At 38.5% G+C, this 16,301-nt stretch overlaps 1 protein-coding gene across 1 annotated transcript in view; it reads left to right on the top strand.

The window, feature by feature from the left end:
* Window positions 1–6,406: 6,406 nt before the first annotated feature.
* TSPAN5 (tetraspanin 5) overlaps window positions 6,407–16,301 on the top strand; it is an 89,386-nt gene continuing 79,491 nt past the window's right edge. Inside the window, exon 1 of the mRNA XM_060779201.2 lies at window positions 6,407–6,832. Coding sequence (XP_060635184.1) covers window positions 6,752–6,832 — 81 coding nt within the window. The 5' untranslated portion in view covers window positions 6,407–6,751. The remainder of the gene's footprint in view (window positions 6,833–16,301) is intronic.

The following is a 16,301-nucleotide window of genomic DNA, read 5'->3' as shown; positions in this document are numbered from 1 at the left end:
AAGGTACATCAAGCCAACCCTGACCAAAACCTCCTTCCACTGATGTCCTCACTGCGGGAGAACATGTGGATCAAGAATAGGGCTCCACAGTCACCTACAGACCCACAGCTAAGATACCACATCTGGAAGACAATCATCCTCGAGCTACGAGGGATTGCCTAAGTAAGTAAGTAATTCCCATCACCGAGGCCCCATCTATACTGCCATATAACATCCAGAGTATCTGCTTTGAACTGGATTATATGGCATTGTTGTTGTTGTTCATTCGTTCAGTCGCTTCCAGCTCTTCATGACCTCATGGACCAACCCACGCCAGAGCTCCCTGTCAGCCATGGCCCCATCCCCAGCTCCTTGAAGGTCAAAGCAGTCATTTTAAGGATACCATCCATCCATCTTGCCTTTGGTCGGCCCCTCTTCCATTTTCCTTCCATTTCCCCCAGTATAATAGTCTTCTCTAAACTTTCCTGTCTTCTCATTATGTGGCCAAAATACTTCATCTTGGTCTTATATGGCACTGTAGACTCATATAATCCTGTCCAAAGCAGATCTGGATTATTTACTTTGATAATGTAGATTATATGGCAGTGTAGATCTAGCCTGAGACTGGCCTTTAGTCTGATGTAGATAACTTCTACACTGCCATATAAAATCCAAATTATCTGCTTTGAACTGGATTATGTGACAGTGTTGATTTATATAATCCAGTTCAAAGCAGATAATGTGGATTATCTGCTTTGATTATCTGGACTATATGGCAGTGTAGAAGGGCCTGTAGTCAGGTTCTTTAATCCTCTTGATAGTGTGCTGAACAAAAATGTTACTAAATGTTAATGGTTCATATTAACTAACAGTTATCTTCAAATCTTCCCAGATTCTAGCAAATCTTTCCTGATTCAGCACAACCTTATTGTCTCTGTGGCTTTCAGCAACCAATCCGCGTCACTCCTTTTAATTACTGCCCTGTTTAAATAAGATTATAAGACCTCATAGCAGGCAGGAACTGACACTTCTGAGTACACAGTGTTGAATAAAATGTTAAATAGTACAGATAGTTCCAGCAGCAGATGAAAGAACGAAGTAGAGACTCCTAGTTGAAAACAAGCTGCAGTCACGTAAACAACAGAACTTAGCACTAACTAGGCAAAGATTTATTTTTACCACGTAAGTTTTGGATAATTTCTTCTCCTCCTCTCTGATGTAAGAGACCAGATGGACAGGATTGGTGTCGTATGCAAGCAGCAAAGAAATTGATTATTCTTTTATTGTTCAAAGAATTATATTTATTTTAATGTATATTCTGTCTCTCCCCAGGGATGGAACTCAGAGGCAGCTTACTCAGCTTGAATAATCAGCCCCAGAAGTACATCTGTGTGCCTTCAACCTGCCTGATGACTTATGGCAACCCATGAATTTCATTGGGTTTTCTAAAGCAAGAAATATCCAGTCCTGGATTTACCGGTTTCATCCTCTGAAATATAGGCTCCATCTACACTGCCATATAATGCAGTTAGAAAGTGTATTATAAAGTCACTGTAGACTCATACAGATCAGTTCAATGCAGTGAAATTTCATTACATGATAATAATAAAAATAATACACTATATTTATATTCTGCCCTTCTCCCCTAGAGGAGATTTACACCATTTACATACATAGGCAAACATTCAATGCCTTTACAATCATATACAATGAGACACATAAACAGAAACCAAGGCAGAGGCTTCTCCTTTCATTTCTGGCTTCTGGAGGTGGTGCTCATCTCTAGCTCTGGGAAAGCACTTTTCTCCTTTTTCAAGCTGAGGAGCTTGCGTTGTCATTTTCTGGTTGAGAAACACTGCCTAAATGGTCATCCTCCAAGGAAGCCTTGCCTATTATCCAGTCCCTCAAACATATGAAGTCTTGCCTACTGAACATGGTCAAATTTTCCCCATGCCTGGTGCAAGATGCTCCCTCAGTCCTCTTCCACACAGCTGAATAAAATCTCACATTATCTGCTTTGAACTGGGATATATGGCAGGGCCACCTACACCCAGGGACCACTGTGGACTCAAACAATGATGGAACTGGACCAAACTTGGCACAAATATTCCATATGCCCAAATATGAACACAGATGGAGTTTGGGAGAAATAGACCTTGACATTTGGGAGTTGTAGTTACTGGGATTTATAGTTCACCTACAATCAAAGAGCATTCTGAACCCCACTAATGACAGAATTGGGGCAAATTTCCCACACAGAACCCCCATGACCAACAGAAAATACTTAAGGCCATCCAATCCAACTCCCTTCATCAGGGCAAGAAAACGTAATCAAAGTCCTCCTGACAAAGAGCCATCCAGCCAAAGATATAGATAGATAGATGATAGCCCCCGGTGGCGCAGTGGGTTAAAGTACTGAGCTGCTGAGCTTGTTGATCGAAAGGTTGCAGGTTCGATTCCAGGGAGCGGCGTGAGCTTCCGCTGTCAGCCCTAGCTTCTGCCAACCTAGCAGTTTGAAAACATGCAAATGTGAGTAGATCAATAGGTACTGCTCCGGCGGGAAGGTAATGGCGCTCCATGCAGTCATGCCGGCCACATGACCTTGGAGGTGTCTACGGAAAACGCTGGCTCTTCGGCTTAGAAATGGAGATGAGCACCACACCCCAGAGTCAGACATGACCTTTAGATAGTTAGATATGATTCACAGACAGATATAATATCATAGATTTCAAAGGGACCCCTAAAGAAGGACAATGATATGTTGCATATTCCAGGGTGGGCAAACCAGACACTCTCCACATCAACACTGACAAAAAAAACAACAAGATATACTGTTTACCCACAAGCATAAAGAAATTACATAGATTACAAACCATTACTGTATTTTCCAGATCACTAGACTGGGCCACAGCAACGCGTGGCAGGGGACGGCTAGTCTATATAAATAAAAATGTAATGTTCATACGTGGGATTACCATAACTCAAATACCACTGGGCGAATTGACGCCAAATTTGGACACAATACACTTATCAGACCAACAAGTGACCATCATTCATAAAAACACAGCGGAAGAGACTTAAAAAGTTAAAAAAATAAATAAATACATTACAACGCATGCACAAAACCACATTTATACACAAAGATATATATACACAAAAGACACATATACACAGACTGGGACACAGCAACACGTGGCAGGGGATGGCTTTGTTGTTGTTCATTCGTTCAGTCGTCTCCAACTCTTCATGACCTCATGGACCAGCCCACACCAGAGCTCCCTGTCGGCCGTCACCACCCCCAGCTCCTTCAAGGTCAGTCCAGTCACTTCAAGGATGCCATCCATCCATCTTGCCCTTGGTCGGCCCCTCTTCCTTTTGCCTTCCACTTTCCCCAGCATAATTGTCTTCTCTAGGCTTTGCTGTCTCCTCATGATGTGGCCAAAGTACTTCAACTTTGTCTCTAGTATCCTTCCCTCCAGTGAGCAGCCGGGCTTTATTTCCTGGAGGATGGACTGGTTGGATCTTCTCGCAGTCCAAGGCACTCTCAGAACTTTCCTCCAACACCACAGTTCAAAAGCATCTATCTTCCTTCGCTCAGCCTTCCCTAAGGTCCAGCTCTCACATCCGTAGGTTACTACAGGGAATACCATGGCTTTGACTAGACGGATCTTTGTTGCCAGTCTGATGTCTCTGCTCTTTACTATTTTATCGAGATTGAACATTGCTCTCCTCCCAAGAAGTAAGCGTCTTCTGATTTCCTGGCCACAGTCTGCATCTGCAGTAATCTTTGCACCTAGAAATACAAAGTCTGTCACGGCCTCCACGATTTCTCCCTCTATTTTCCAGTTGTCAATCATTCTTGTTGCCATAATCTTGGTTTTTTTGATGTTTAGCTGCTTTTGCGCTTTCTTCTTTCACCTTGATTAGAAGGCTCCTCAGCTCCTCCTCGCTTTCGGCCATCAGAGTGGTGTCATCTGCATATCTGAGGTTGTTAATGTTTCTTCCAGCAATTTTCACCCCAGCTTTGCACTCATCCAGCCCCGCACATCGCATGATGTGTTCCGCATACAAGTTAAAAAGGCTGGGTGAGAGTATGCAGCCTTGCCGTACGCCTTTCCCAATCTTGAACCAGTCTGTTGTTCCGTGGTCAGTTCTTACTTTATATAAATAAAAATGTAATGTTTGTTTGTGGGATTAACATAACCCAAAAACCACTGTACGAAGTGACACCAAATTTGGACACAATACATCTAACAGGTCAAGGAGTGACGATCACTCATAAAAACATGGAAAAACATAGAAGAGACTTAAAAAGCTAAAAATCAAAAATTACATAACACATGCACAAAACCATATATATATATATATATATATCTGCTCAAACACACATATACATACAAATATATACACACATATACACACACACAACGCATATACACAGACTGTGCCACAGCAACGCCTGGCAGGGCACGACTAGTAAATTAATATATTGTCGAAGGCTTTCATGGCCGGAATCACTGGGTTGTTGTAGGTTTATTCGGGCTATATGGCCATGTCCTAGAGGCATTCTCTCCTGACATTTCGCCTGCATCTATGGCAAGCATCCTCAGAGGTAGTGACTTCCAACAGACCTCAATACCTCTGAGGATTCTTGCCATAGATGCAGATGAAACGTCAGGAGAGAATGCCTCTAGAACAGGGGTCCTCAAACTTTTTAAACAGAGGGCCAGGTCACAGTGCCTCAAACTGTTGGAGGGCCGGATTATAATTTGAAAAAAGCATGAATGAATTCCTATGCAAATTGCACATATCTTATTTGTAGTGCAAAAAACACTTAAAAACAATACAATAATTAAAAAGAACAATTTTAACAAGTATAAACTTATTAGTATTTCAATGGGGCCTGCTTTTGGCTGCTGAGATAGGATTGTTGCTGTTGTGTGCTTTCAAGTTGTTTCAGACTTAGGTTGTGGTCTGGGCACCACAATGGAAGAGAGATGTTGACAAGCTCTTCAATTGTGTAGTTGCCGTCCAGAGGAGGGCGACTAAAATGATCAAGGGTCTGGAGAACAAGCCCTATGAGGAGCGGCTTAAGGAGCTGGGCATGTTTAGCCTGAAGAAGAGAAGACTGAGAGGAGATATGATAGCCATGTATAAATATGTGAGAGGAAGCCACAGGGAGGAGGGATCAAGCTTATTTTCCGCTGCCCTGGAGACTAGGATGCGGAGCAATGGCTTCAAACTACATGAAAGGAGATTCCATCTGAACATGAGGAAGAACTTCCTGACTGTGAGAGCCGTTCAGCAGTGGAACTCTCTGCCCCAGAGTGTGGTGGAGGCTCTTTCTTTGGAGGTTTTTAAACAGAGGCTAGATGGCCATCTGTCAGGGGTGATTTGAATGCAATATTCCTGCTTCTTGGCAGGGGGTTGGACTGGATGGCCCATGAGGTCTCTTCCAACTCTTTGATTCTATGCTATGACCCTGAGTGAGGGCCAGGTAAATGACCTTGGCGGGCTGCATCCGGCCCCCGGGCCTTAGTTTGAGGACCCCTGCTCTAGAACATGGCCATATAGCCTGAAAAACCCCACAACAACCCAGTAAATTAATAAATAAATAGGGCTGAGTGGAAGGGCCCTGAGTGTGGACTCAGATAACCCAGTTCAAAGAAGATATTCTGAGATTTCTGCCTTGATATCCTGGAGCCCCTGCCACACAGCTGAATAAAAGCCCACATTTTCTGCTTTGAACTGGAATATATGGAAGTGTGGACTCAGATAACCCAAGCAGGTATTGTGGGCTATTCTGCCTTGTTGTTCTAGGTTATGTATCTGTGAGGAAAATCCCACATTGTCTGCTTTGAACTGGAATATATGGCAGTGTGGACTCAGATTAACACAGTTCAAAGCAGATATTATGGGATTTTCTGCCTTGACATTCCGAGGGCCCTTCCTCACAGCTGAATAAAATCCCACATTTTGTACTTCGAACTGGAATATATGGCAGTGTGGACTCATATAACCCAGTGCAAAGCACATATTGTGGGATTTTCTTCCTTGATATTCTGAGGGCCCTTCCACACAGCTGAATGAAACCCCACATTTTCTACTTTGAATTGGAATGTATTTATTTATGTATTTATGACATTTATATGGCGCCCCTCTCACCCCAAAGGGGACTCCGAGCGGCTTATGGCAATATGGACTCCAATAACCCAGTTCAAAGCTGATATTGTGGGCTATTCTGCCTTGCTGTTCTGGGTTATGTGTCTGAGGAATGGACTGAAGCGCTCCCTTCTTCACCCCCTGTGTTTATAAGGAGCAGCGCCAGGCTCCTCTCCGCCTCATTGGGCAGCGTGTGGCTCCATCAAACCCTCCGCAGCCAATCGCGTGCCTGGCCCCGCCTTTCCCCCTCCCATCGATGGCCTGAGAGAGCGCAGCGCCTCATTCGGCGGAGGCGCCTCCTTCTCGCGGGCTCTGAGGAGGCATCGCTCTCCCTTCAGGGAAGCAGGGCAGGCAGGCGGGCGGGCGGGCGGGGGCGGCTCGAGAGAGGCCACCTCCATGCGGCGCCTCGGAGGCTGCCTGGCGGTGCTTCCCTTCAGGGAAAGGTTGGCCGGCCGGCCAGCGGGGGCCTTGTCCTCCTAGTCCTCCCTCCCTCCCCTCCCCTCCTGAAGCCTTTCTCTGCCTTGGCTGCTCATCCTCCCCCTCTCCACACACACACACTCACAGAAGGGGGGCCCTGGCTGCCAGTCACGGGTCTTCATGAACCCTAAGGATGTCCGGGAAGCACTACAAGGGTCCTGAAGTCAGTTGTTGCATCAAGTATTTCATCTTCGGCTTCAATGTGATCTTCTGGGTGAGTGCCATGAATGGGGATCATGAAGAGGAGGAGGAGGAGGAGGAGAAGGCTATGTTATGGAGCTGGGGAGCATACCTTCAGTCAAGGTTCAGAGACATTATTATTATAATTATTATAGTGACACAGTATGTCACAGCAAACGACATCTATATGCTGGGTTCCGTATTATTATTATTATTATTATTATTATTATTATTATTGTAGTGACACAGAAACTCAGTATGTCACAGCAAACGAGATCTATATGCTGAGTTTTGTATTATTATTATTATTATTTTAGTGACACAGAAACACAGTCTGTCACAGCAAACGACATCTATATGCTGGATTTCGTATTATTATTATTTTAGTGACACAGAAACACAGTGTGTCACAGCAAACGACATCTATATGCTGGGTTTTGTATTATTATTATTATTATTATTATTATTATTTTAGTGACACAGAAACACAGTATGTCACAGCAAACGAGATCTATATGCTGAGTTTCGTATTATTATTATTATTATTATTTTAGTGACACAGAAACACAGTATGTCACAGCAAACGAGATCTATATGCTGGATTTCGTATTATTATTACTATTACTATTACTATTATTTTAGTGACACAGAAGCACAGGATGTAACAGCAAACGAGATCTATATGCTGGGTTTCATATTATTATTATTATTATTATTATTTTAGTGACACAGAAACACAGTATGTCACAGCAAATGAGATCTGTATGCTGGGTTTTGTATTATTATTATTATTATTATTTTAGTGACACAGAAACACAGTGTGTCACAGCAAACGACATCTATATGCTGGGTTTCATATTATTATTATTATTATTATTATTATTATTATTATTTTAGTGACACAGAAACACAGTATGTCACAGCAAACGAGATCTGTATGCTGGGTTTTGTATTATTATTATTATTATTATTTTAGTGACACAGAAACACAGTGTGTCACAGCAAACGACATCTATATGCTGGGTTTCATATCATTATCATTATTATTATTATTATTATTTTAGTGACACAGAAACACAGTATGTCACAGCAAACGAGATCTGTATGCTGGGTTTTGTATTATTATTATTATTATTTTAGTGACACAGAAACACAGTGTGTCACAGCAAACGACATCTATATGCTGGGTTTCATATTATTATTATTATTATTATTATTATTATTATTTTAGTGACACAGAAACACAGTATGTCACAGCAAACGAGATCTGTATGCTGGGTTTTGTATTATTATTATTATTATTATTTTAGTGACACAGAAACACAGTGTGTCACAGCAAACGACATCTATATGCTGGGTTTCATATTATTATTATTATTATTATTATTATTATTATTTTAGTGACACAGAAACACAGTATGTCACAGCAAACGAGATCTGTATGCTGGGTTTTGTATTATTATTATTATTATTTTAGTGACACAGAAACACAGTGTGTCACAGCAAACGACATCTATATGCTGGGTTTCATATTATTATTATTACTATTATTATTATTATTATTATTATTATTATTATAGTGACACAGAAACACAGTATGTCACAGCAAACAAGATCTTTATGCTGGGTTTCGTATTATTATTATTATTATTATTATTATTAATATTATTATGCTCTCTCAGTAACAGTGAAGTGAGATGTTCAATTATTATTATTATTATTATGCTTATTATTATTATAATTCACAGTAACAGTGAAATGTTCTGTTATTTATGGAACTGGGGAGCATACCCTCTAACTGTTCAGAGATATTTTTATTATTATTATTAAGGTTCAGAGAGAAATGTATTATTATTATTATTATTATTTTAGTGACACAGAAACAGTATGTCACAGGAAGTGACATCTATATGCTGGGTTTCGTATTATTATTATTATTATTATTATTATGCTCTCTCAGTAACAGTGAAGTGAGATGTTCAATTATTATTATTATGCTTATTATTATAATTCACAGTAAAAGTGAAATGTTCAGTCATTTATGGAACTGGGGAACATACCCTCTAACTGTTCAGAGATAAATTTATTTATTTATTGTTAAGGTTCACAGAGAAATGTATTATTATTGTTATTATTATTATTTTAGTGACACAGAAACACAGTATGTCACAGGAAGCGACATCTATATGCTGGATTTCGTATTATTATTATTATTATTATTATTTTAGTGACACAGAAACACAGTATGTCACAGCAAACGAGATCTATATGCTGCATTTTGTATTATTATGCTCTCTCAGTAACAGTGAAGTGAGATGTTCAGTTGTTATTATTATGCTTATTATTATTATTATTATTATTATTATTATTATTCACAGTAACAGTGAAGTGAGATAACAATAATAATCTGTCGTTCATGGAACTGGGGAGCATACCCCTCAGTAACTGTTCAGAGATAATTTTATTTATTTATGATGATGATGATGATTATTATTATTATTCTTCACATTAACGGTGAAATGAGATGATAATAATAATGTTCTGTCCTTTCATTTATGGAACTGGGGAGCATACCTTCTGTAAAGGTTCAGATAGAAATGTATTATTATTATTATTATTATTATCATTATCATTATTATTTTAGTGACACAGAAGCACAGTATGTCACAGCAAACGAGATCTATCTGCTGGATTTCGAATTATTATTATGCTCAGTAACAGTGAAGTGAGATGTTAAATTGTTATTATTATGCTTGTTATTAGTCACAGTAACAGTGAAGTGAGATGATACAATAATAATAATGTTCTGTCCTTTGACTCATGGAACTGGGGAGCATACCTTCAGTAACTGTTCAGAGATAAAATTATTTATTTATTATGTTGATGATTGTTATTATTCACAGTAACGGTGAAGTGAGATGATACAGTAATAATAATGTTCTGTCCTTTCATTTATGGAACTGGGGAGTATACCTTCAGTAAAGGTTCAGAGAGAAATGTATTATTATTATCATTATTATTTTACTTACACAGAAACACAGTATGTCACAGCAAACAAGATCTATATGCTGGATTTTGTATTATTATTATTATTTCTCAGTAACAGTGAAGTGAGATATTCATTCATTATTATTATTATTATTATTATGCATATTATTATTACTATTATTATAAGTCACAGTAACAGTGAAGTGAGATAATAATACTCTGTCATTTATGGAACTGGGGAGCATACCCTCAGTAACCATTCAGAGAGAAATGTATTATGATTTATGATTTATTATTATTCACATAACGGTGAAGTGAGATGATCCAGTAATAATAATGTTCTGTCCTTTCATTTATGGAACTGGGGAGCATACCTTCAGTAAAGGTTCAGAGAGAAATGTATTATTATTAATAATAAATAATATTATAAATAATAATAAATAATAATAAATAATATTATTATAGTAACAGTGAAGTGAGATAATAATCATAATGTTCAATTATTGTTGCTATGATGCTTATTATTATTACTATAATTGTAATTCACAGTAACAGTGAAGTGAGATGACAATAATGTTCTGTCCTTAATGGAAATGGGGAGCATATCTTCAGTAACAGCTCAGAGAGAAATTTATTATTATAATTATATTATTATTATTATTATTATTATTATTATTATTATTATTATTATTATGCTCTCTCAGTAACAGTGAAGTGAGATAATAATGTTCTGTCATTTATGGAACAGCAGAGCATGCCCTCAGGAACTGTTCAGAGAGAAAATTATTATTATTATGCTCATTCAGTAACTGTGAAGTGAGATAATAATAATATCGTTCTGTCATTTATGGAATTGGGGAGCATACCTTCAGTAACAGTTCAGTAAGAAAATTATTATTGTTATTATTATTATTATTGTGCTTATTATAATTATAATTCACAATAACAGCAAAGTGAGAAAATGAGAATAATGTTCAGTCATTTATGGGACTGGGGAGGTAGCATACCCTCAGTTACCATTCAGTGATTTAATTTATTATTATTATTATTATTATTATTATTATTATTATTCTCTCTCCATAACAGTTCAGTGAGAACATGATAATAATGTTCAGTCATTTATGGGCCTGGGGAGAGAGCATACCCTCAGTAACCATTCAGTGATAAGTGTATTATTATTGTTATTACTATTATGCTCTCTCAGTAACAGCTCAGTGAGAAAATAATAATAATAATAATAATACTTCTTCTTCTGTTCTCTCAGTAACTGTGAAGTGAGATAATAATAATAATAATAATAATGTTCTGTCCTTCCATTGTTGAACAGGGGAGCATCCCCTCAGTAACAGTTCAGAGGGAATTATTATTATTATTATTATTATTATTATTATTATTTTCAGGGCCTTTCCACACAGCCATATAACCCAGAATATCAAGGCATAATAACCCACCATATCTGCTTTGAAGTGGGTTATCTGAAGCCCCTTCCACACAGCTGAATAAAAGTCCACATTATCTGCCTTGAACTGGAATATATGTCAGAATGGACTCAGATAACCCAGTTCAAAGCAGATAATGTGGGATTTAATTCAGCTGTATGGAAGGGGCCTCAGTAACTATGAAGTGAGATAATAATAATGTTCTGTCACTTATGGAACTGGGTAGCATCAGTAACAGTTCAGAGAGAAATTGTTATTGCTATTATTGTGTTTACTTCTATCCCACTTTATCTCGCTAAATAGGCACCCGTGATAATAATGTCATATTATTCATGGAAATGGGGAGCATCATGCATGCACTTTCTCAGTAACATGAGTCAAATAACAACAACAGAGGCAACAACAATAATAATGTTCTGTTCTTTCATTCATGGAACTGGGGAGCATAATGCACGCACTCTCAGTAACATAAGTGGAATAATAATAATGGAAATGGGGGCATCAAGTGTGAACTTTTTCAGTAACAGTGTATGAAATCATAATCCTAGTGTTATATAATATGATTTTTATAGGTTATATTATTTAATTCATGGAAATGGGAAGCATCATGCATTGTCAAGTGAGAAACATACTCACCCACAGAAAAAGACTGAAAAAAATCAACACAGAGTTCAGTAGTAAATTTCTGATAAGGGTTTGTGTTGTGTGTCTTTATGTGCATTGTGTGTGCGGGAGCATTACAATGAACGTCCTAGCAGTTCTGGACTATGTGTGTGTGTATGCATTCTCTTGGGGATTTGTAAGCTTTCTGTGTTGCTTTCCCTGCCAATCTCTCTCTCTCTCTTTTTTAAAAACAACAACAACAACAGTAACAACAATGAGACAACAATGGGATTTCAGTTCCCTCTTCAGTGGTTCTCAACCTGGGGTCCCCAGATGGTTTTGGCCTACAACTCCCAGAAATCACAGCCAGTTTACCAGCTGTTATAATTTCTGGGAGTTGAAGGCCAAAAACATCTGGGGACTCCACGTTGAGAATCACTGTGTTAGCTAAATAGATTTCATTTGTCAGTTGTGTGACTCTCCACAGCTCGCTCGCTCGCTCGCTCGCTCGCTCCTTCCTTCCCTCCCTCCCTCCCTCCCTCCCTCCCTCCCCCAGTTGTGTCTGTATTGTTGTGATTAAGCTGATAAGAATTTCCCAGTCCGGTTGGAGAATTTGGTGGTTCCAGAGTGGAAAGGGTTACACAATGAGTTCTAGGCATTAAATGGGTTTGTTATGGTTGAGTCCTCTTAATGCAGCAGGAACAACAGTAGGGAGGGGGAGAGAAGACTGTATTTAGCTACTGCACACACACACAACTCTAGGATTTTTCAGGATTAGAATAAGCATTTGCTTGAGACTGCCTCTGTATGCCAATCTCAACCTTAGGCACACTTCCCTGACCTTTTATATTCTTCAGATATCTGAACTGTGTTGTTGGAACTGTGTTCTTCTGCTTATTACATCACTTTGTGATTATTATATCATGATGTATGTTTGGATCCACTTTGAGTTCATTTCCACCTCCTTTCCACAAGCATTTTGCCAAACTTGTTTTGATCTCTTGCTCCCTAAGCTGAAGAAATCTTGCCAAGAAAAACCCCATGATAGGATCACTGAAAGTTAGAAATGACTTGAAGACACACTGCAGCAACAAGAAGTAGGTAGCTTTAAGGAGGTTTTTACTTGGCAAAATTATGTCGAACTGTTTTTTTTTTAATTAAATGAATAATTACGAGTCTAGAGGAAGGATAAAGTGGGCTGTTCAGGTAACTGGAAGAGTATTGACCAGTATTGGGTTTACTGGCAGCAACTGAGTGAGTAGCCTTTGATGTGAACATTAGGGTAAGTAGGTCAATAGGAAAATCTCTGAACTATTTCTGATTTCCATTGCTCTCTCTGAGCAGGATGTTATGTAAAGGAAATTGCTTCTCTGTTAACAGAGGCATGGATGCACATGAGTGCAAAACCAGGAAAGGTGTGTAGTATCTCTGTTGAGAGACAGTGAAAGCAGGCTTGGTTAGAGCCTCCAACTGTTAAATGGGAAATGTGTTAAAACTCATTCTGAGCTGTTGTTCCAGATGGAAAGGAAAAGGAAATGCACTCCATTCATTGCCACCTTGTTGCTAGGATGACACTTTGTTTATATCTGGCACTATGATCAAAGGTTCATGGAGATGCTGTTGAAGACCGGAAGAGGAGCAAATTATTAATGCGGCTGTCCAAAACCTGCTGATAGGGGATGTTCCATGTATACAACAAAAAATGAACTTTAGTTCACAAAAACTGTTAACACATTAAATATATGTGTTCTTTAAAATTTCAGGGTTCTTGGATATATCTGGATGTTATATAAAAAGAAGACCAGGATATGTAATTTTAGAATAAGCTTTTTCTTGAAAACTGAAAACAAACTGAGATAAAAGATGGTAGTAAGTTTGTGTGCTCCTTCTGGTGTAGCTCAAGGAGCTGTGTAGTCTTGTGAAGATTGTAGTCAAGTTTATAAAAATCGATGGTACAAGCAAAAAGATCATTTTAGATGCTTTTCATTGTTGGAGTATTAGCTTTGTTATAAACATTTTGAAGCTGTTTCTGATTTATGGTGATTGTAAGGTGACCTTATCATAAAGTCACATTGTAAGTTTTCATGATTCAATGGGAATTCGGACCTTGTTCTTCAGAATCTTAGTCCAGCTCTCAAACCAGTATACCAGACATTCCTTTCTGTATTTCCAACCTTAGAAATAAGAAAAAAATATCCAGTGATGACTTTATTGTTTCTTAAATATTCCTGGTGTCATCTTTGTATTTTATTTGTTTCATTACGAATCGGAGGCAGTATTCGATATGGAAGGCGTGTCTATTCTCCAGTATACAAAAAGAATACATCTTGGAATGCATAATTTGGTTTTGTACAATATAATTTAAATACATCATGTTAGTTTTGATCCTTTGTCATAATTTTATTGCTTGTAATCTTTTAAGTGTGTGTGTGCATTTGCTTTTGAAGGGCAGCTGTGTAGTTTAATAGACCTCTGGAACAATTATGGGAAAATACCATAGGATTTGAATTTCCAGTCCAATTATCCCAGGAAGTAATGCTCTTGTATTCTAAACATTTCTTCTTAACCAAGAGATTAGAGATGTGTTAATGGCTGTTGGAGTGATTTGCAGAGATAATTTACATGGAACTGGAGTGAAAGGCCTGGCGTTGGTATTCTCTCTAGCTTTTATCTAGGTTTTGAATCCTCATCTCACCCTGTCTCCTTTTTTCCTTCTATTTGAGCTTTAGACCTAGAGTTGTAGCATGTTCTCAGACAGAATGCTTTCTGTATGGGGTTTAATATTTCCGTTGTTGGCAAAAGAAACTTCCTACTTCCCAGATTCTTTTACTCTGCTAATGCATTCAGTGAGCGTGGACTACATGTATCATCCAACACTAAGTGCTTAATCTGCTCTAATGTTACTTGGAGACTTGAGTATCATTTCTCTGTTGGTTTACCTGCTCTGATGTCATAAAAGCAGAGCAACATTACGGCTAGGCAGTTAAGTGTATTGCAGACATGTAAAATTTAAGTTAGGACCTCAAAACACTTATCATTTGAAAAAGTAGGTAAAGTGTATGCTCACACTTTAAATACTGTGGCTGACTCCTGCAGAATTCTGGAGTTTGTAGTACCCTATGGCTGAGAATTTCAAAGGCCCTCTCCTTAAACTACAAACCCCAGAATTCTGCAAGAGGAAGCCACATGATATAAAGCAGGAGCACACACTTACTCTTTCAAAAGCTAGCATGATGAGGCAATAATAGGTGTTAAACCAGCGAAAGAGTTGCCTGCATGCACTACACTGCTTCAATGCATTTTGTTTCCAAAAATTGGCTGAATAAGCTTGAAATTGATTGATGGAATGCCTTTTAGCTAAAACATTGTTTTTTTCTGGTGTGTCTGTGTAGGAATAGAATTAATGTAGGGAAACATGCTTTAAACATGAAATAACTCCTGGCTTTTTGCGAATTCATCTGCTTCTCAGGCAACGAATATTAACTTTGCACTTTCTCATGAAATGGTTTGGCATGTAACCCAAGTCTGGTTCACATATCAGGGCTGATATTTTATGTTAGTATTTTATTTAACTGGCAATCCATGGAGCTAATTCTACAACCCCTATGATGTTAGATCTATGTCGTCATGAATTTTCATATGGCTAAACTGCCAGTTATTGGTTTGCACGTTACATTGAGAAATTGTATTGCATAGTGGTTGGATTGCGTGAGACCCAGGTTCAGAGTCTTACTCAGATGTAACTTGGACTTGGTGATCTTAGATTGTTCACTCTTTTTGCACTACCCTCCATCAAAGGATGATAAAATGGGTGGGGAGGGATTATGTCCATACCTGGAACTCTTTCGAGGGCAGGTGAAATAAATCCTTCTGAAAGGACAAATCATAGAATGCCATTTCTAATCTGTAGGCATTTTGAGATGTGGGTGCCTCAGGGTAAAGTGTTCTGTATGTGCAGAATATTGTAATGTATTTTGTTGTGTTTTGCTGCCAAGAATGACAAGTGGTGCTCTATCTTCTGTCACAAAATGTTTTGGCTGGCTTTGGATCTTAACCATGCACCTTATTTGGGGTAGCTCAATTTTCTGATCTGTCTCAGGTAACAAAATGTGAGATGACCCTTCTTCTGTACCATATAATAACTTATAGGCTACAATCCTATATTCACCCATAGGGAATAAGACTGCTGAGCTCAAAAGGACACTTATGAGTAAATATGTATAGGGTTGTGCTGTGCAGATTCTTTTCTTCAAAAAAAAAGAAAAAAAAAGAATCTCACACTAGGAGGAAAACCATAAAAGCATGCTTTCTGTCTTTCTGCAGTTTGGTGCCAACTCATCTTGTGCCCTTAAAAACCCTTTATTCTGTAGTTTACTTCTATTATGCTTTCTCTAGTTTATCTCAGCCTGGCCAGCCACCAATTGCTGTTCAGGATTTGTCACACAAATCAGAGACTTTTCTGATGTAATGATA

Source organism: Anolis sagrei, chromosome 5 (genome assembly GCF_037176765.1).
Source record: "Anolis sagrei isolate rAnoSag1 chromosome 5, rAnoSag1.mat, whole genome shotgun sequence".
NCBI classification, from domain to species: domain Eukaryota; kingdom Metazoa; phylum Chordata; class Lepidosauria; order Squamata; family Dactyloidae; genus Anolis; species Anolis sagrei.
This window is presented reverse-complemented; position numbering and strand designations above follow the sequence as displayed.